Here is a 21,438-nt window from a genome sequence, read left to right as displayed (position 1 = left end):
CTTAGAACCTCTTTTGGGTGACATGGGATTAGGTTGGAAAGTTGAGATTTAATCTGGTAAGTACCTGGAGGAGAGGAGGAGTGAGGCGGCAGTTAGAAGTCCTGGTGGTGGCCTACTCACCCGTTCAGTTGCGAGCCTTGAGCCGGAAGTGTGTTGCCAGCCCTGTCGGGCATCGGTCCAGATAGGGGATGACAGCCAAGTGAGGGCAGAAGCGGCGAAAATGGACAGGGTGAATTCAAAGGACCTTTCTGGAGAACAGCAAGCTTTTATTTCTGAAAACCGCGCTGGCGTGGACATCTCGATACTCAGATCTTTATGCACTTGTGTAAGTTTCTCCAGGTCAGCAGTTCTCAAAGTTTTGGATCTCAGGACTTCTTGACTCAAGAATTACTGAGGACCCAATTTGTTTTTTGTTTTTATTTTTCTTTTATTTCTAGGGATAATATTTACAGATATTTATTACATTGAAAGTTGAAACAAAAATGTTTATTATTTTATAAAGCAGATAGAGAAAGCCAAATACTGTATGTTCTCACTTCTATGTAGAATCCAAAACAAAAACAAAAACACCTAACAGATGCAGGAAACAGCTTGGTGGCTGCCCAGAGTAGGGGGTGGGTTGAAGAGGGTCAAAAGCTATAAACTTCCAGTTAATAAAGTAAGTCGTGAGGATGTAATGTACAGCATAGTGTCATATATTTGAAAGGAGCTAAGAGAGTAGATCTTAAAAGTTCTTATCATAAGAAAAAACAATTATTACTGCATGCGGTGATGGATTTTAACTAAACTTACTGTGATCATTTTGCAGTAGATACAAATATTGAGTTAGTACCTTGTACACTTGAAAGTCATATAATGTTATGTGTCAGTTGTATCTTAGTTTAAAAAACGATAAATAATTGAAATATATATATATACTATTTAATAACAATAGGACAAGAATAAACATGTTACCTAAATAACATGATTTTCATGAAAAACACCTATTTTCCAAAGCAACAAAATTAAGAATGGTACGTTTTGTATTTCTGCAAATCTCTCTAACATCCGATTTACTAGAAGACAGCTGGGTCCTCCCAGCTGCTTCTGCATCCCATCTATTGTGATGTGCTCTTTTGGCTGAAGCATGTGGGGAAAAATCCTTCACGGGAAGTATTGAAGAGAAGGGAAAGAATGAGTATTTTAATAGCCTGTTCAAATCATTTTGAATATTCTCTGTCTGAAAGCGTGTTAATGAACGGCTCATATTCTGTTAGATTAAAACCCACTGGTGCGTCTTGTGCTTTGATCATTCTTTCACCAGTGTATGAGTTTGTGATGTCATAGATTGGTCATTTGGGAAATCATTGGTTCGCTGAGTTACAGATCTTCCAAACTCTATACCTTCGGGCTTCTCTTTGAGACAACCTTTGTGTTTCCAGACGCAGAAGGGCTAGATGTTACTTCCTTCCAGGCCATCACACAGGATGTTAGAAGGATGAGTTCTTAAGGGTCGAGAGCTAATACAATTAATAATTCTTTAGTCACAGACATGCTTCAGTGAAGCTTCTTGTTAATTACGAGGGGGTGGCGGTGAAGAGTAAAATGACCACCGTACAGCTTGGTGCCACTGCCTTGTATTGTGCTGAGGGCACGGGGGGCTGCACCGCCATTGTTTCTGCATCCTCAGTGCAGATGTCCACACGGTGAAGAAGGCATAGAACTTCTTAGTGCTGTTACGAAAATCGTTTTGATTTCACGGGCTTCTGGAAGGGTCTCGGACACCCACAGGTGTTCACAGACCACATTTTGAGAACTGCTGCCCTAGGATACATACTCAGAAGTCTAACTGCAGAGTCTAAGGGTCAGACACGTCTTTAACCATCACTAGAGATTGCCAGATAGCTCACCAAAGTATCTCTTAGCAGCGAATGAGAGTTCCTCTTTCTGCACATCCTCACTAACACTTGGTTATTATCAGACTTTAAATTTAGGTTGGTCTGATGGATATCACATGGTTTGTTTTTAATCTGTTCTTATTACTGATGAATTTGAACATCGTCTGTTAGCCATTTGTATGCTGGTCATATACTTTGCCTTTTTTTTTTTTTTTTTAACTATCATCTTGATTTCTAAAAGTTTTTGCATGTGTTGAATAATAATACTCGAATTGTGCTCTATTTCTGGGTTCTCTCTTCTGTTCCATTGATCTGTGGTGTCTGTTCCTGCCACCCTGTCTTAATTACTATAGCTCTGTAGAAGCCTTGATATGAGGCAGACTGATTCATCCCACTTTATTCTTCTTTGTCAATTATTTTGATCTATTTCCTTGACCTTTCCTTCATAAATTGTAGAATAAGCTTGTCTTTGTCTACAGAATACCTTGCTGGGATTCTGATAAGAATGAATTAACCTATAAATTAATTTGGGGAGAACTGACAGGTCTTCCAGTCCATAGACATGATATGTCTCTCTTTATTTTAATCTTTTCAATTTTATTTTATCAGCATTTTATAATTCTAAATTTTCAAGTTGATAAGAGTAAAGTTGTTTCATTTTTCTCACGTCCTTCTAATGGCTACAGGATCCATAGTGATAATGCTTATTACATTCCTGATACTGATACATTTGTGTCTTCTTTTTTTATGTTTGCATCAAATCAACTGTAATTGACTTTTTTCCACAAAGAACAAGACTTTTATTGATTTTTCTCTGTTTTCCTATGTTTGGTGTCATTGATTTCTGATCTTATATTTATTATTTCCTTACTTTTGCTTTCTTTGGGCTTATCATACTCTTCCTTGTCTTGTCCCTTGAGGGATGGACTTAGATTACTGAGGCCTTTCCTTGTTACGTGTGAGCACGTAGTTCTCTAAGTGTCCCTCCCTCCACTGCTCTAGCTTCATCCTAGTATTTTAATGTGTCGTATTTTCATTTTCGTTTGGTTCTGTGTATATTTTTAAATTTCTTTTGGAACTTCCTCGTTGAGCCATGGACTATTTAGAATTCTGTTCAACTTTGACACGCTCAGAGATTTCCTATTGATTTCTAGTTTCATTCTATTATGGTTGGATAAGACACTTTGTATGATTTCAGCTCTATTAAGGTTCTTGAGGTTTGTTTTAGGCCCATGTGGCCTATCTTGGTGAATGTGTGTGAAATGTGTATTCTGCTCTTTTGAGGTGGAGTGTTTGTTCTCTATATGCCATTTAGATCCTTTTGTTATTATTCAGATTTTCTGCTTCTTGATGGTTTTCTTGCCAGCAGTTCTGTCAGTTGATGAGAGGAGTGTGAAAGTCCCCGACTGTAACTTTGTATTTTGCCCATTTCTCCTTCCAGCTCTCTCAGTTTTTCTTGATGTATTTTGATGGTCTTGTTTGGTACATATACATTTAGGACGTTTCTGTCTTCTCAGGGGATCAATATTTTTATCAACATGTAATATCCCTCTTTGTTTAAGGTAACTTTCTTTGCTGTGAAGTCTACTTGATTGGATGTTAATATAGTCACTCCTGTTTTCAAATTAATGTTTATATGGTATGTCTCATATAGCCTTTTAACTTTCAGCTTACCCACATCATTGAATTTGAAGTGAGTTTCTTAAAAACAGCATGTCATTGAGCCATGTTTCTGTAGCCACTCTGCCAGTCTTTTCATTGGTGTATTTAGATCATCTGTGTTTGATAATTACTGATGTGTTCAAGCTTAAGTCTATTTTATTATTTGTTCTCCATTTGTTTCTTCTGGTTCTTATTCCTCTGTTTCTCTTCCTTGCCTTCCTGTGGATTACTTGAACATTTCTTTAGGATTAATCTTGATGTATTTATGGTGCATTTGAGCATATTTATATAGGTTGCATGATGGTTGCTGTGGGCATGTCTGTGTGTGTGTGTGTGACTTATCACAGGCAACTAGTCTCAACAATCAACATTTTACCACTTCAAGTGACATTACTTCCATCAGATCCCTTTATCTTGACTTTTTTTTTTAAGTTTATTTATTTTGAGAGAGACAGGGACAGTGCGAGTTGGGGGAGGGGCAGAGCAAGAGGGAGACAGAGAATCCCAAGCTGGCTCCGCTGTGCCAGCACGGAACCCCATGCAGGAATTCAAACTCCTGAAACCGTGAGATCATGGCCTGAACCGAAACCAAGAGCTGGACCCTCAATTGGCTGAGCCACCAGGCTCTCCATCTTTTTGACTTTTCATTTTTTTTTTTTTCAACGTTTATTTATTTTTGGGACAGAGAGAGACAGAGCATGAACGGGGGAGGGGCAGAGAGTGAGGGAAACACAGAATCGGGAACAGGCTCCAGGCTCTGAGCCATCAGCCCAGAGCCTGACACGGGGCTCAAACTCACGGACCGCGAGATCGTGACCTGGCTGAAGTCGGACGCTTAACCGACTGCGCCACCCAGGCGCCCCTCTTTTTGACTTTTAAATATTGTCTTGAGTATCAGATGGTTTTACAACTTGTGTTTCAGTCATCAAGTAGATTTATAAAACTCATGAGGAGAAGCATAGTTTACAGCATGTACCAGGATTTCCGCTCTGTTGTTCCTTCTTACTTCCTGATGCACTAAGATTCCTTCTGTTATTATTTCATTTCTATTTGGAGAATGTCCTTTGGCCAGTCTTAAAGGTATGTCTACTAGCAGCAAATTCTTTTAGTTTTCATTTGTCCTAGAATGTCCTTATTTCTCCTTCATTCCTGAAGGGTAGTTTCACCAGAAGCAGAATTCATGGTTGATCGTTCTTTTCTTCCAGCACTTATAAATGATGTGCATTCCTCCTGGCCTCTGTGGCTTCTGATGAGGAACCTGCTGTAATGTGAATCTCTTGGTAATGGTAATGTAAGGTAATGGTAATGTAATGGTATTCTCCTTGGTAATGTCTCATTTCTCCGTGGCTACTTTCAGGACTTTTCTTTGCCTTTAGTTTTCAGAACTGTAATTAGGATCCATCTTGGAGTGGATTTCTTTGGGTTTTTCCTGTTAAGATTCGCTCAGCTTCTTGAATTTTATTGTGTGTGTTTTGCCAAATCTGGGAGTCTTTTCAGTCATTATTTCTTCTGCTTTTGTAGCTCCACATTTTTTCTTTTTCTTTGATTTCTTGTGGGACTCTACTGATAGGATTGTTGGGTCTTTGTCGTTCTCCCACAGATCCCTGAGACTTCTTTTTTTTTTTCTTTTTCCCCAGTCTGTTTTCTCTGCCTTTTTTCATACTGGGTAAATTCTACTGAATTCTTCAAGTGCAGTGATTTCTGTCCTCTGTCATCTCCACTCCACTATTGAGCCCATCGAGTGAGTTTTGTTTTTCAAGTGGAAGTCCTTATTAAAGCTGAAAATTGAGGTCTTTAATTCAACTCGAATATTGAGCTAGCTGCTAATAGAGAGCAGTAGAGAATCACTTTAGCAAAACATGGTTAGTTTCTTAATGTCTGAAAACCGGTTTCGTATATCAGAAGCATTAAGAAAAACAGTATACCTTATGGAATTTTCTGCCAAAAGAAATACTAGCAAGAACATATGTGTTGTCTAGTCTCTTCAGCTGTGTATAATTCAGGCATATCACAGTTTGAATTGTATGCCATCCGCATAGGCCACCAGAGCTAATGTAAACAACCCAAACAATACTGGCTAACTTTTTATATTAAAAGGTATACCAGTGATGGTGAAATCAAGACCATTGTTTGGGTCCCTTTTGATTTTTGGTTGCTTCAGATTCACAGGTGTGTCTGCCTTTCACAAGCTTCTCAAAACAGCTGCTACACTCTGTTGACCTCACTTTAAGCTGATAAAATTCTTGCTCTGTGCCAAGAAGATGTTAGATTGATACAGTATCTTTTAGTTGGGGAAGATGGCCTTCCAGTCCCTGGAGCTCTTGTTTCTGCAAAAACAGTGAATCTGCTTTCATCTCTGTTCCAAGGGTCTAGGGAGACTCATTAGTCAAGCTAAGGGAAACTTTCCTGTTAGAACATTCTGCTTCTTAAGAATGTTAGGCAAATTGCCAGCCAGCACTAAGCTAAGTAGGGTCTAACTCCATGCTGCTTCTCAGGCTCTACCCAACATACCCTAAGGACCCCCAAACCCAGACTGCTGACGGAGAGGTAGGAGGTGCTGCCTTTTTTCATAAAGTTCCCATACAAGTCAGAAATCAAAAAGTTCGCTTAAATGCACGGATGCAGCGTGTTCAAGGAGGTATTTACCTGACTTACCTTTGTCCTTTAGAACTCCAGTGGTAAACTAACTGACTTCCTGAGCTTCTACACACTCCCCTCCACAGTCATGCACCACCCTGCTCACAAGAGCCTCAAAGCTGCCTACTCCTTCTACAACATTCACACCGAGACGCCCCTGCTGGACCTCATGAGTGACGCACTCATTATAGCCAAGCTGGTAAGTGACTGACTCCTTTTTTGTCTGTTTCTCCATATCTGCGTGTCAGTGTGTATAAAACCTCTTCCTGTATTTTCCTCCACACGGGTGCAATTCATTAGAGATTTTTTTTTTTTAATTTTTTTTTAAGGTTTATTTGCTTTTGAGAGACAGAGAACCAGCAGGGGAGGAACAGAGAGAGAGGGAGACACAGAATCCGAAGCAGGCTCCAGGCTCCGAGCTGTCAGCACAGAGCCTGATGCAGGGCTCAAACCCACGAACTGCGAGATCGTGACCTGAGCTGAAGTCAGTTGCGTAACCGACTGAGCCACTCAGGCGCCCCTCATTTGAGATGTTTTTTTACTGTTGACCATCAGAGGAACAATTTTGATAAGAGTTTCTTTTAAAACTTCAGTGACTGTTTGCATCATTAATTCTATTTGCAACTTAACCAAAAACATTTTGTGCAAATTAGAAACTTTTTTGTTTTTAATGTTTATTTTTGAGAGCAGAGAGAGACAGAGCACAAGCAGGGGAGGGGCACAGAGAGAGGGATACACAGAATCCAAAACAGGCTTCAGGCTCTGAGCTGTCGGCACAGAGCCTGACGTGGGCTCGAACTCATGAGCCTTGAGATCATGACCTGAGCTGAAGTTGGATGTTTAACCGACTGAGCCACCCAGGTACCCCCAAATTAGAAACTCCTAACCCTCATATAAGAATGCATAAAACTCATAATACAAGGAATATAGGGAAAATACATGATGCTTGATATATGGAACATACGTGTTTGTGTTGTAGTGAATAATTAGCAACAACCTTTTTTTGGACTCAACTAGTCTCTGAATTTTAAAATAAAAGGCATTTGGAAAAATGAATTAAATTCAAAATGTGCTGTCCTATATTTGCAGTATTTTTCTAGTTGTAGTAATTAGGATAATTGTTAAATTCTTGCTACAAATAAACATTTTCTTTTAAAAGGAAGTTGAGGGGCACCCGAGTGGCTCAGTTGGTTGAGTGTCTGACTCTTGATTTTGGCTCAGGTCATGATCTCACGATGGTGAGTTCGAGCCCCACGTCAGGCTCTACACTGAGCACGGAGCCTGCTTGAGATTCTCTCTCTCAAAAAAAAAAAAAAAGAAAGAGAAAAAAAAAAGTTGAAATTAGCTAACAGTTATTTTGATGTAATTATTAAACATGAGAAAATGTTAGTTGTGAGAAACCGGGAACAACACATGAGACATATCTGCATTTATCTGGCATTTGATAACTGAAAACATTTTTTTTTTTAACATTGTACTCTTGGATCCCCAAGTCAACATTATCCAGATTCTTTGATCCTGTTCTTTTTCAGCTACTTCCTCCCCCCCATAAAAGGCCGACAATAAATGATTTAAAGCAAAACCCCTAAGAAATAGAAATTTAGGTGCTTCATCTATACCACGTCTTTCATGGTATTATTACTTAACATTTTTAAGAAATTAGATTTTTACTAGTAAAATGTTACTAAATTTACTTCCCAGCAGCAGCCCAAGACAAGGATACATTTGAAGTCGTTAAAGCTCTAGCTAAGTCAGAACTTCAAAAGGCCAATAACTAACAGTTCCGGAGACAGAGCCATCTGGGCAAAATGTTCCTTCTAAAACAGGACAGAATATTCTCTGAGATCTTCATAGATTATGTTAGTGTTAGCCAACATATCACCGATTTGGACTGAGCATTTCTGGGTAAGCCTCCTGACTCCGTCAGACTCACTGCTAGCTTTATAAGACCATTTGAACTGAGTTCTTCACCTACACATAGATTATAGACATTAAACCTCTTTAGGAGAAATGCATATTCAAGCTGTTAGTAGATGAATTAAATATTGCACTGAAATACATAATAGAGGAAACACTCTGGTCCTTTGAAATTTAAATTTTCAAATCCTTTTTATATTGGCAGAAAGGATTTGATGTATTCAATGCACTAGATTTGATGGAAAATAAGACCTTCTTGGAAAAACTCAAGTTTGGCATAGGAGATGGCAATTTGCAGTATTATCTGTACAATTGGAGATGTCCAGGAACAGAATCTGAAAAGGTAAGTGAAGTTGACACACCCTTTATAAACTTCATACATTTACCTAGGAAATCCCATACTTGCTTCCCTTAGGATTGGTAAGGGGTTTTTTAGTAGCTTTTAAAACGTACAGATCTGTTACACTATCATTTATTTTTTCTTGCTTACCTGTTATGTTTCTTCTCTCCCTAGGTTGGACTAGTATTACAATAGATGGATATTTCTATTTCTAGAACTCTGGCATCATCATTTGTTAATATTCTATTTAATGATTCCTGGAACTGCCATTCCAAAGAAGAAAAAAATAAAAGCACAACTTCGGCAAAATCGATGTCGTCGGTAACAATCAGAAAAGATGAAAACACACCCATACATGACCAATAGTACATCTTTCTAGCTAGAATGTTAACATTCTTTTTTTCCACTGTTCACCTATTTGTAGGAGGGATGAAAGGGTACAAAGAGCACATTCCTCGAATTGTCAGACTTTTGGCTGTCTCCTGATGAAGAGAAGGGATTTTTCCTCTCTGTAGAAAAGGGACTGTTTTTCTATGGACTGAACAGAAGTCACGGAATTGCGTAAGCAAATCTTTGCTGTTGTGTGGAGATGAACTGCTGCATTTCTTTGATTAAGTGTTGGTCTGTTTGTCCATGTAACAGAATGAAGGATCCATCTGGCAAATCGGTACTTCCCCACCTTGCACAGTGTGATTGAGAGGGTTTATGGAACCGGGACATGTGTAACTCAGTGAGGAGTGGGGGGTGTCTAAGTATATAGTGAGATCAAAATGTACCGGGGACTAGTAAGTACATTTATTTCTCCAGGAGCAGAGTCGCCAAATAAGTAAACACATAGATTTGTACTCTGATCTTCAACAGGTCAGTGGATTGGTTTCAGAAGCAAAGTTTTGTGCAAACACGGCCTCTGTGAGTCTACACCCATGGCTGACTAGACTTTGCTGCTGCTGCACATACTCGCTTCTTCTCGGCAGCAACAAGAGATGTGAGGCAAAGAAAATAAAAGCTCTAAAGCCAAAAGAAATGCTCAGTGGAATTTATTAGTGCTATCAGGACATTGATAGTTTGAATGTTTTTATTACTTATGCAAAATTGCACATGTTCCTTTATGCTGACTTTAATTTATCATGAAAGCTGTCATGCTAATGGAAAATGTTATTTGTAAATAAGTGTTCATAATTTTGTTACTGATGGTGTTTTTATCTAGAATTTGAAAACCGGTTTTCTCAGTGTACATATCTACGTGCATATTAACTGCCAGTAGTCCAGCAGGGGGAAAACGTGAACGAGGCCATGTGGAAACTGGCTTTGGCTCAAATACCACAAAGTAGATATACTTGTTCCTGCCTTTACTGTACCAGTGCCTAGGCTCTTCAGTCCAGAAAAATCGAATTTTCGACAATATGACAGTCTTTATGTTGTAAGTGGTCAGATGAAACTGGTCATACCTTATACCAGGCAGGACCTAGCAAACTATGGCCCACGAGCCAAATCCAGCCCATCACCTCTTTTTGTACAGCCCGTGAGCTAAGAATGGTTTTTACATGTTTGAATGGTTCCGGGGGTGGGGGTGGGGGGGAGGATCAAAGAAAAATAACATCTTGTGATGTGAAAATTATAGAAAATGCAGATTTCAGCATCCGTATGTAAAGTGTCATTGGAACACAGCCACACTCACTTGCTTACGCATTTCCTGTGGCTGCTTCACACTACAAAAGGCAGAGTTGTGTTATTCTGACAGCACTGTATGGCCCAAAAGGCCTAGCGTATTTACTACCTGGCCCTTTACAGAAAAAAAAATGTTGTCAGCTCTGACTTACACTAAAGAGCTGAAAGCCACTTTCTGCACAAGATTAAACCCACAGCCGTAGCAGCCCCGAGACCACCACTAGAGGGCGCCCGGGGGGCCACAGTAGTGCCTGAGGACGGGGACGGTTTTTGAAGACCAATGATTCGGCCCCAACTGCATTACCCCATTCTTCCTTAACAGGAGAGTGGCTTTGGAAGCAAAACTGAACTAATTCATTGAAACACCAAGAATTAAGTAAACGGGATTTTTTTTTAATTAAAAAAAATTTTTTTTTAATGTTTATTCTTGAGAGAGACAGTATGAATGGGGAAGGGGCAGGGAAAGGGAGACACAGTACCCAAAGCAGGCCCCAGGCGCTGAGCTGTCAGCACAGAGCCCCACGCGGGGCTCTAACTCATGAACCTCGAGATCATGACCTGAGCCTAAGTCAGGTGCTTAACCACCTAAGTCACCCAGGCGCCCCAAGTAAATGGATTTTTAAGTTAATCTGGACTCAAGGCTCTAGCTGGGAATTAGGGATTTTAATTTAATCTGGCATCAAGACTATAGTTGGGAATTATATTCCACTCATTTTTATGGCACAGTCTTACATGAAGCAGGTTTTCAAATAATTGCAGAATTGCCAAATTTTATCACAAGCTCCCCTGGTGATGAGACTATGGCACTTTTCCTTTGTTTACATAATTCAGTTGTAGAATTCAGTTTTCCTGTCGTTTTTTTTTTTTTTTTTTTTTTTTTTTTTTTTTTTTTTTTTTTTTCAACGTTTATTTATTTTTGGGACAGAGAGAGACAGAGCATGAACGGGGGAGGGGCAGAGAGAGAGGGAGACACAGAATCGGAAGCAGGCTCCAGGCTCTGAGCCATCAGCCCAGAGCCCGATGCGGGGCTCGAACTCACGGACTGCGAGATCGTGACCTGGCTGAAGTCGGACGCTTAACCGACTGCGCCACCCAGGCGCCCCTCCTGTCGTTTTTAAATGCACTAGTCAATAAATATGTCACATTTCCCTCTTTATAATTTAGGCAGATTACCAGTAAATATTTCAAGATTGAAAATCAGTAAAATCGCTTGTGTTGATAAAGTTATTAGGACTAAATTTTTTTTTAATGTTTCTTTTTGCGAGAAAGGGAAGGGAGGGGCAGGGAGGAAGGGGGACAGAGGAGCCCAAGAGGGCTCCACACTTACAGCAGAGAACCTGATGCAGGGCTTGAACTCATGAACCATGAGATCATGACCTGAACCGACTTTGGATGCTTACCGACTGAGCCACCCAGGCGCCCCATCAGTTTACTTTTTTTAATTCTCTTCCTGACTTATTTCACCTAATTACCGGCCTACTTTGTACCCATGTTATATTTCCAAGAAAGTAAGTTAACCACGTAAAGGGGTGAACTTCAGCCATTCAAAATACCGTGTCTGGCTTTTTTTTATGAACATTAAGCCTTTCTCCCAAGCTCATGCATTTGCCTACCTACAAAGTTAAATCAACAGGAAGTTAAGAAAAAAAGATTTTTTTGTGATGTTTCTTTTTTAATTTTTGTTTTAATGTTTATTTATTATTGAGAGACAGAGAGAGACAGAGCATGAGCATTGGAGAGGCAGAGAGAGGGGGAGACACAGAATCAGAGGCAAGCTCCGGGCTCTGTGCAAGCTGTCAGCACAGAGCCCGATGTGGGGCTCGATGTGGGGCTCAAACCCGCAAACCGCGAGATCATGACCTGAGCCGAAGTCGGTCACTTAACCCACTGAGCCACCCAGGTGCCCCGTTTTTGTGATATTTCTAAAGACGATGTATTGTTTGGTGTTTCGTAGCTCTTTTAAAGCTGATGATGCATCTGCAGTCCACTCTCACCGGCAGCACTAACTAGAACCTGTTTACTGTGGCACACCTTCCAAGCCTGCCAGAAAGGTGTTAAGTGTCGTGGGATGCAGATTTTCTTGCTTACTAGCATTGGTACCAGCCTCTTGGAAAGTGAATTTATACAAGCATGGACATTAGTCTCAATAAACTTTTGTTACGATATTCGTACTTCTGGATATTTTCTGCACTTAGTGTTTTCAAGCGTCAGCCCATCCAGCTATACAAAGAGTCTTACACGTATGAAACGGATGTTACCAAAAGTATTCGAGAATATACGTAAAAGTAACAAATTTTATTAGTTCCAAGGCTTCTTCGTAAAGTGTCATCTTACAACTGTGCGAAACGATAAGTTGACCCAAGATTACTTTGAGGTCGTTTTTTTACCTTTGGGTGGTTTCCTTATCTTATTGGGGTTTGGAATCAGTTTCTTTATTTTAAGGGGTTGTAACACCACAGGCTGCTGACTTCCAACAAGCTTTCTTTTCTGTTTAGAGAGGTCTTCAAAGGACGTGTCCAAAACCTCTCGGTCTCGGCTTTCTGAGGACGCAGTGTCTAAACTTGCCCCAGAGTCCTCGGGTCTGCCTTGAAGCCAGGGCACGTGTAAGCTGGGTACTCGGGGAATTATAGCTCTGACTTCAGCGTCAAAGGCTGTGGTGGTCTTTTTGAACCCCAAGGCCAGGACGCACTTCAGGCCGATGACCGGTGCGAGCCTCTCGCTGAGCCGGGGGACCTGACAAGCGGGAACCGCCCGGCTCAGACTTAACTGAATCAGGTGCGAGGTGAGGATGACGGGCTTGGCTGACCTGCACACCAGGACCAGCAGCAGCCCGTTCCTTTCCAGAGCGCGGGTGACTTCATTGATGCCAATGGCGAGCTGCTTCCTGACGTCCACGGGGGTCCACCCTGACCCCTGCTCGCCACCTTCTGGCGGTTTCTCCTTCGGGCCCTCGCTCTTCTCAACCTCTGTGCCACAGCCGTCTGGGCTTGGTTTTTTTAAAAACTGCTTTCTCTTTTTCTTATCCTCAATCTTCCGAAGCCCAAGAGATTTAAATCTGTCTTCAAGCGTCTGCAGTATGAAGTGCATGTGTTCTCTCTCGAGCGCGCTCCAGCAGATGGCGTAAGGGTTGTTCAGCGAGGTCTTTACGGTTAAGGGCCTCGTCTTCCGAACGGAGCCCCTCCCCGGTGCCTGAGGAGCCGCGGCCATTCCGAAAAATCTCTCATGGAGAAGCAAACGACAAAGTAAAACTCGTGTTACTGGCAGTGCATGTCATAAGAGTATCCTACCTGTACTTTGGTTCTCGATGGGCCACAGCAAGCCTCATTCCACAGAACGGATTACGTGACCATACACCAGACCTCTTTTACGACTAAGGCATTTATTTTCCCCATTTTTTCATGACTTTGTCTTTATTCGTATACAGGCAATATATACATGTTTTTGCATTACTGCAATCACCGTGACATTCTATTTATTTATTTCCTTTATTAAAAATGTTCCATGTTTCTACCTGTTCATGGTCATTCTTTTAAGGACTGTGTGGTATTAATCTTACAATTCTGCCAACATTTTCTAAGATGCTCTCCATTCAGGCTTCATTCAGCAAACACTCCCTGAGCACCTCCGCCGTGCAGGCAGCGGTCCAGTCACTGGGCTCGGCAGGGAACCAAAACCAAGTCCACCTGCACAGAGCTCACTGTGAGCGCCCGGAAGCCTCTGCCATTCATGATTACCGACCAGGTGTGAGTTAATCCACGCCCACGGTTAAAAACTCAAATGATATTTTCGTTCTATGCCCTTTGTAAGCCTCCCTCCCTCCCCAGACCCTAAGCTTCTGTGTGACCCTCCTCGAACGTCTAGAGACACGGGCGTACATTCCCCCTGCCCGGTTATTCCAAGAGACTGCTGCTCCAACTGGCAATCTGCTGAAAATCAGGGGAATTTTGTCATGAACTTGAAAAAGAAAAATAGGAAGGCTCCGTCTTGGGAAGCTGTTGTAAACCACTGATGTGGGACGCACATCCTGGCTCTCCTTCCCAGAGCAAGCGCATTTCTCTTCCCTCACTTTTATGCCTCCCTTCTTCCTGGGGCTCAGCCCATAGTGACCTACGTGGCAAAGCTGAAGGGGGTTAAACAAGCCAGCCCCTGACGAGTCTGGCGTCTGGAACCGTCCCTGTTTTCAGGTAACCAGATGTTCTCCTTCCAGACAGTCCCTCATTCCAAACCACGTATCCCACCGAGGCCTGCCTTCCCCGACATGCCCCCTGCACCATGAAGTCCGCTCCAGTTAAGCTTCCGCTCACCCAGGCTGGCTACTACTGATGGTGACAGGCGTCTCTGTGGAGCGTGTCAGAAGCGAGAAGGCACTTTTCTCCATGTATCACTTGATTCTCACACAACTCCCATATGATTGCCCAACGTGTGGGTAAGAAAACAGCCTTGCCTTTAAGTCACAACTGGTTTTCCGGACCCAAATTTGATGCCCTTCCAATCCTGGCTGCGCCTCAAAAATAACCTGTTGCCTTTTAAAACCTACGGATGGGTTGGTCCTTATACCGCACGTACTGAACTGGGAGCCCTGGGAATAGGGCCAGGGCGTCTATACTTGTAAAAAGCTGCCCAGGTGAATCTGATACTGAACAGGGTTACGAACTGCTGGGGTAGGGCTGTGGAAAACTGGACGGCCTTTGGAAATGGCCTCCTGACCTCCACTGGTCACTCCTCCTCCTAAGTCACCTTCTAACAGAAATCCAAAATTCAGCTCCTTCAGGCAAGGTCAGACCCTGTTCGTGCCAGTTCTGCCGGAGCCTCGGTATCTGCCGCAGAAACCCGCTGCACAGCACTCCTCATCCTGCATTTTCCCCGTGTTCCCCTCAAGCTCCGGGAATCAGGAAGTGGGGACTGGGGGAGGCTGGCATCAGCTTGAAGGTGGTCATGAAGACGAGCCAGACAAATCTAACAGGGCTCTTGCCAAACCGCGAGTCCGTCCGCGTGCCTCGGTATTCGAACAGCACAGAATACTTAAATCCTTCAGTAAATACTTACAGTTACGTGCTCCGGAGGGGAGGCCAAGACAGGCGTGGGAACTCCCACCTTCAGAATCTAGCCGGGGAGATGAGAACCAAGCAGTTCAATAAGCACAGTCTTAGGTCACATGATCCAGAAAACAAAGTACTGACTGATGAGAAGTAACAGTTTTGGAGGAGAAAAACAGGCCTTGCTGAGGTGCCTTTTGCGCTATGTCTTGGGGGCATCCACGACCTAGAAGATCAAGTGCAAACCCTCTAAGGTGACATACAAGGCCCTCCCCACTCTGCCCCCCCTCCCCGTCTCCCCACCAGCCTTTCACCTATGCCCCACCAGGCATGATCACACCCCGCCACAGAACCACTTATTGTTTAGCGAGGCCTCCGGTTCCCCAGCTCTACATGTCCAGACACTATTCCCTCTGCCTGCCTGCAATACTCTCCCACCTTCAGCCCCACCACCGCCGTTCTTTCTTCCAGTATTTCTGGATTATCCACAATGCACGGAGCCATAAAGTACCAAGTAAAAACCATTCCTGGCCTCACTAGGCTTAGAGCCCATGAAAAAGAGTATCAGCAGGCAATAAAACAAGATGTGCACACTGAGGTCTGGAAACTGCAGGCAGAAGCCTGACTTAATTGAGGGGGTCAGCAAGGAAGTCTTGGAGAAAGTGACCTTTTTAACCCTACATCTGAAGAGTGCCTGCCAAAGGGAGTAGGAAGCCGAAAGAGTATCCCAGGGAACACATTCACGGAAGTGAAGTTCAAGGTCTCTGGGGCAGAGATGCTAGAAACGGTGAGGTTATTAGCAAAGGTAGACAAAGACCAGAGGGTGAAAGTCCTTGCAAGCCTTGTAATGAGAAGCAACCGTAACGTTTAAAGCAGAAGAGTGGAGTGATTAGAAAGGCAATGCAGAAAGATCTTCGCGGATTCCCGGCCTGGTGGCGTCCGCTGCCAAGAGTGGAAGGCGCAGAGGTTCCCAGAGAAGGCCTGACGGTGACCTGCACTAGAGTCGCCGCGGAGGGAAAGGCACAGAAATACATCCTAGCTCAGTTAAGAGAGAGAATCTACTCGGCTTAGTGTCATCAACTGGGAGCGGAGCAGAGGAAGGCCTCAGAAATGCCTTCCGGTCTCCGGATCCTGTAGCAGAGGGGAGGACAGCCTCAGTTCCCGGGGGCTGCATTCCTGTCCCAGAGTCACCCCTTCCCCGTGCATGCCCCCCGCCCCCCGTATTTAGTACCCTCGTTCCTCACTACTTACCATACCGAACTGTAGTTACCTTGTGGTCCGTCCCCGCTTCTAGGCAGCGGAGCACTGAAGGACCAGGGTGGACTATGTCTTACTATTTCTCGTACCTACAGACACTTAACTCCAGGAGGACAGAGGGGAGTAAACCGAGGGCCGGAGGCAGGAAAGTACGCGGGTCCGGGCGAGGGGGGTGCGGCCCAGGAGACGGGGTTGCCGGGGAAGACCTGGGGAGCTCGCGAGCCCACCGCCCCGAGGCCTCCGCCCTCCGCGGCGTCCCGGGCTCGATCCCACCCGGCGCGCCCCTCCCGTCCTCCGCGTCCCCCTGGCCCGACTTCCACTAACGACCGCGAGCCCACCGCGCCCACGTGCGCCGCGACGCGCGTGCGCAGAGCCCTCGCCCTACCCGGCTCCGCCTTCCAAACACTCAGAGAGCTTCCCATCTCGTCATCCCGCCTTGACACTCACCGGGGAGAGAGCCTGCCCACAGCGTCTGGAGGCAGAAACTTGCAAAAAGCCTGAGTTTGGCTGGGAGCGGGGTTGGGAGGCTCAGGACTGCGTCCTATCGCGTCAGTGCGCAGGCGCAATGTCTGTCTCGCGAGACATCACGGTTGCCGTGGTAACCCGCCGCTCACCATCTCCGAGGCTAGGTCTGAGGGCTCTTCTACCGTAGTTGCGGGAGGGCTGGTTTTTCACTCGTCGCCCACGCCCTTCTAACCCAGTTTCTACTTTTCAGCGCCTGGCGGTGTTGGCTCTGTCTCTCTTCCCGCTTTTCTGTATTTGGCTTGCCTAAGGGGACGCAAAACCCTAGTCCTTGTCCCAGTGCCCCCATCTCCGTCGCATCCCCAGTACCAGGAAAATCAAGATAAACGGGGGATGAGGGGTGGTTTGCGATTTAAAAAAAAAAAAAAAGTGCTTACAGGCAACAATGTAGGCGATCATGAGCCCCCTGAAAAGAGAGAGTAAAGAAGACTTTGCGTTCTGCGACAGCGGCTCAGAAAAGTCCTCCAAATGTCCGCCGTAGCAACTCCGACCAGTGGAAACTAACGGTTATGAATGGAGTCGCTAGGAAGGCACGGACAACCGCAAAACAGCTGAAGGACGTTTGCAAGGTCAGGCCTCTGAACCTGTTGATTTAGCTGTGGCAAGAACTTAGAAGAAAGTAGGTTGCTTCTGACTTAAAGAGCCTGCTCCCTCCCCACCCCATTCCTTTCTCTTTTCCAGCCCAAGTTAGCGCCCCTCCCCCACTTTACTTTTCCTCTCTCCATCTTTCTCAAAAATTTTCCGTCCTCAATCCCTTCACTGCTCGTTTTGTTTTCCATTTTTTGGATCTATTTCCTGTATTTTCAGTTTTTGTCACCTACATAGTGCCCACCTGGCGATAAAGGAAACAAAACAAAAAACTGTGTTCCCTTGGGTCAAAAATTATTGCAGGTTACACAGGGTTAAAGTACAGTTTGATTTTTTTTTTTAATCACAATTGAAAAGATTAAAAAGAATGAAGTTACAATGAGTTTGAGTGTAACAACAGGCTTTTGTTTCATAAAATGAATCTTATTGGTTCGTGATGAACTGCCAACATTCAGTTTTAAAGTAGTCTTAGATCTCTAGCTTTTAAGCGGTAAGAGAAATGCAGACGCACATACCTAATTGAAATGCTAGAGTGATGGGAAGGAAATGTGAATAAATTTTTGTCCCCCTAAGGTTCCAGACTGTGTAGTTAGATTTGTAGCATCTTCTCAGTTTGCATTCCCTCTGTGAGTATTACCTACCATTTACACCCCATGGCTCTGGAGCCAGGCTGCCTGGATTGAAATCCTAACTCCATCCCTGGCCAAGTATCTGACTCCTAAAGCGAGCTAATTAACCCTCTCCATGAAGTGATAAAAATAGTACCTGTTGTGCTTATTAGAAGAGATCATCTCTGTAAGATGATTAGCACAGTGGCACAGAAAAAGTGCTGGATAAGTGTAACTGTGATAAATCTAGGGACAATCTGAATTAAGAGTTAATAAAAATTAACAGTAGCCTCTATGGTTTTAGTGCATGTGTTTTATTTTGAGACTGCCAATATAATTGCCACAAGAATTTTGCTAAAATGAATAACCACACTTCAAAGAAGTTGGATCACACAAACATTGCAAGAAAAAAACCAAACACTTCTCCCGTGACCCAATTACTTCAAACCACATTTCCTTTCAATGTTCCTTTCTGATGTGTTTCACATTTGTGCATGTATTTAAATTGTGAAATAATACAGATTAAATTTTGTATTCTGATTTTCTTTCCATATAACTTTTTTCTTTTCTTTTTTTTTTTTTTTTTCAACGTGTATTTATTTTTGGGACAGAGAGAGACAGAGCATGAACAGGGGAGGGGCAGAGAGAGAGGGAGACACAGAATCAGAAACAGGCTCCAGGCTCTGAGCCATCAGCCCAGAGCCTGACGCGGGGCTTGAACTCACAGACCGCGAGATCGTGACCTGGCTGAAGTCGGACGCTTAACCGACTGCGCCACCCAGGCGCCCCCATATAACTTTTTTCAATGTTTCTCACATAGTCTTCAAATTATCACTTTAACTCACGTGGTGTATATGTATATATATGTACACATGTATATAGAACCTTTTTTTAAATGTTTATTTTTGAGAGAGAGAGAGAGATACAGAGTGTGAGTGGGGGAGGAGCAGACAGGGAGGGAGACACAGAATCCAAAGCAGGCTCCAGGCTCTGAGCTGTCAGCATAGAGCCGGTCAAGGAGATTGAACCCATAAACTGTGAGATCATGACCTGAGCTGAAGTCAGATGCTTAAGGGACTGAGCCATCCAGGCGCCCCTGTATCAGTTATTTTGCCCTGTAAAGCCTCAATTTGGTCTTTGAATAATGAAGTTTACTTTTTACATTAATTCCAGAATTGGACTATTGGTACATTTATATGCTTGTCGTGATGTAAGAGTGGTTTAAGGGCCTTGGTGATAAGTCATGTCATTAGGTATCTGTAGATGCAACCTAAACGTGAGACATTTCAAGCCGTTAAGCGATCTCTAAGCAACAGCATGGTGACGTGCCACACATCCATAGATAAGGCCAGTAAGGAGAAAAAGAATCTAATTGGATGTAGGCCATTTATTATACTTCTGAGACAGCAAAAGCAAGATCAGCATGATTATCAGTTCCCTGCCTCCCTAGGCCCACGTGACATCCCTAGTCCCAGAGATCACTAACCATAGGTGTCATGAGTGATGGGGTCACTGCACTGACAAGCCAGCTTTAAACTTCAGCTGAGCAGTTTCATAGACTTACATAGAAACCTGCAGCTATATATACCCTAAGGTGGCGAGCAGAGAGGACAGGGGGCAAGGTGAAAAGCATTAGTCTCCACTAAAACTAGGGAAATGGAAGAGAAACACCTTTTTTTTTTAAATTTTTTTAATGTTTTTTTTTTTTTAATTTTTTTTTTAATTAATTTTTTTTTCAACGTTTATTTATTTTTGGGACAGAGAGAGAGCATGAACGGGGGAGGGGCAGAGAGAGAGGGAGACACAGAATTGGAAATAGGCTCCAGGCTCTGAGACATCGCCCAGAGCCCGACGCGGGGCTCAAACTCCCGGACCGCGAGATCGTGACCTGGCTGAAGTCGGACGCTTAACCGACTGCGCCACCCAGGCGCCCCTAATGTTTATTTTTGAGAGAGAGAATTGGGGAGGGGCAGAGAGAGAGGGAGACAGAGTCCGAAGCAGGCTCCAGGCTCTGAACTGCCAGCACAGACCCTGATGCAGGGCTCAAACTCACGATCCATGAGATCATGACCTGAACTGAAGTCATACATTTAACCAGCGGAGCCACCCAGGCGCCCCGAAGAGAAACACCTTTGTGGGAGTCTTCCACAAGATAGGGACCCTCGCTGCAGAAGGGTTCTCAGGCATTCTGCCCCTGCAGTCAAGCCTTGCCTACATGGCTAGATGGAGACATGCAAGGTTGTCAGGGGGCCTTGGAGGAGAGCTGTCCTATTCAAAAAGAGATATTTGAAAGATCTTAAATGGTCGAAGAGCTGTCTGGGATGTTCTTTTTTTTTTTTTTTTTAATAGATTCTATTTATTAGAGTTTTGTTTTGTTTTGTTTATTTTTTGAGGTTTTCTTTTTTGTTTTTTTAAAGTAACCTCTGCACCCGATGTGGAGCTCAAACTCACAACCCCAAGATCTAGAGTCACACGTTCCACTGACTGAGCCAGCCAGGTACCCTTGTTTTTGTTTTCTGTTTAAGGGCAGAGGCCTAATGTGATAGGAATCTAGGCTTTAGATTTTCTATAGGTCCTAAAGAGCCAGCACCAGTAATTTTGGAAATAAAGTGTCTGTATGATACAAAATAAGCTACAGGTAACTATTCACAATGTACCATAGATATACATAAACATAAACCTATAATTTTAGACTTTTTTAAAGTAGACATTTATATTGGGGTGCCTGGGTGGCTCAGTGGTTAAGCATCTGACTTCGGCTCAGGTCATGATCTCATGGTTCATGAGTTCGAGCCCCACGTCGGGCTCTGTGCTGACAGCTGGGAGCCTGGAGCCTGCTTCAGATTCTGTGTCTCCCTCTCTCTCTGTGTCTCAGCTGGGCTGGGTGCTAAAAGGCCTCACAGAGAGGTGCCGGTTCAACCAAGACCTGGAGGAAGTGGAGGACTGAGCCGGGGAAGAGTGGGGGAAGGTTAAGGCCCTGAGGCAGGAGTGTGCTTGACCTGTTAGAACGGGGAAAGAGACCCAAGCAGCAGGGGGAGCCCTCGAAGGAAGGTGAGAATGACAGGAGAGGAGAGAAGTGGCTCTAGGCTTGTAGCCCACACTAAAGATAATTCTTACCCTGAAGGCTTCCTGGAGGAGGAGGTGCGAGTCTTGAAAGAGGGCCTGGCCAGTTAAGAAGACGGGGAAGAGCATTCCAGACAGTGGGGTGGTAGCTAGCCATGGGCCTGGATAGCTGGGGGTGGGATGTGCATGTGAGGAAGGAGAGCAGTGAAAGATGAGGTCGAACAGGTCAGTAGGACCTGAATAATCCTGGACCACCACATACA

The 21,438-nt window shown here is 43.9% G+C and overlaps 2 protein-coding genes across 11 annotated transcripts in view; one reads left to right on the top strand and one right to left on the bottom strand.

The window, feature by feature from the left end:
• The window catches only part of NMT2 (N-myristoyltransferase 2), a 75,742-nt gene extending 66,289 nt beyond the window's left edge, over window positions 1-9,453 (top strand). For 3 of the 4 annotated variants that reach the window (XM_045466674.1, XM_045466676.1, XM_045466675.1), the window contains 3 exons: window positions 6,208-6,375; window positions 8,299-8,436; window positions 8,608-9,453. In XM_045466674.1, the coding sequence (XP_045322630.1) occupies window positions 6,208-6,375; window positions 8,299-8,436; window positions 8,608-8,628 (327 nt within the window). In that variant the 3' untranslated portion in view covers window positions 8,629-9,453. Of the gene's footprint in view, window positions 1-6,207; window positions 6,376-8,298; window positions 8,437-8,607 lie in introns of those variants that run through there. The other variant, XM_045466679.1, reaches the window with a different exon arrangement.
• A 2,928-nt stretch (window positions 9,454-12,381) lies between these two features.
• Window positions 12,382-16,960, bottom strand: RPP38 (ribonuclease P/MRP subunit p38). Of its 7 annotated transcripts, none has more exons than XM_045466681.1 (4): window positions 16,842-16,951; window positions 16,389-16,497; window positions 15,148-15,204; window positions 12,382-13,320 (listed from the first exon to the last, which is right to left on the bottom strand). In XM_045466681.1, the coding sequence occupies exons 2-4, from the start codon at window positions 16,389-16,391 to the stop codon at window positions 12,466-12,468; spliced, it is 915 nt and encodes a 304-aa protein (XP_045322637.1). In that variant the 5' UTR covers window positions 16,392-16,497; window positions 16,842-16,951; the 3' UTR covers window positions 12,382-12,465. The 7 variants fall into 7 exon arrangements, with proteins under 7 accessions (XP_045322637.1, XP_045322641.1, XP_045322639.1 ...); XM_045466685.1 differs by having other exon boundaries at window positions 12,382-13,318; window positions 15,148-15,363; window positions 16,408-16,497; XM_045466683.1 differs by lacking the exon at window positions 16,389-16,497 and having other exon boundaries at window positions 12,382-13,318; window positions 15,148-15,363; window positions 16,842-16,960.
• Between the last annotated feature and the right edge of the window lie 4,478 nt (window positions 16,961-21,438).

This window comes from Leopardus geoffroyi, chromosome B4, assembly GCF_018350155.1.
Source record: "Leopardus geoffroyi isolate Oge1 chromosome B4, O.geoffroyi_Oge1_pat1.0, whole genome shotgun sequence".
In the NCBI taxonomy this organism is placed as follows: Eukaryota; Metazoa; Chordata; class Mammalia; order Carnivora; family Felidae; genus Leopardus; species Leopardus geoffroyi.
This window is presented reverse-complemented; position numbering and strand designations above follow the sequence as displayed.

What these genes read in the sequence shown, in the direction of transcription:
- RPP38 (XM_045466681.1), bottom strand. An exon ending in CCCCTCCGGAGCACGTAACT is followed by an intron (nt 13,321 to 15,147) that starts GTAAGTATTTAC and finishes CTTCTCCATGAG; the next exon opens with AGATTTTTCGGAATGGCCGC.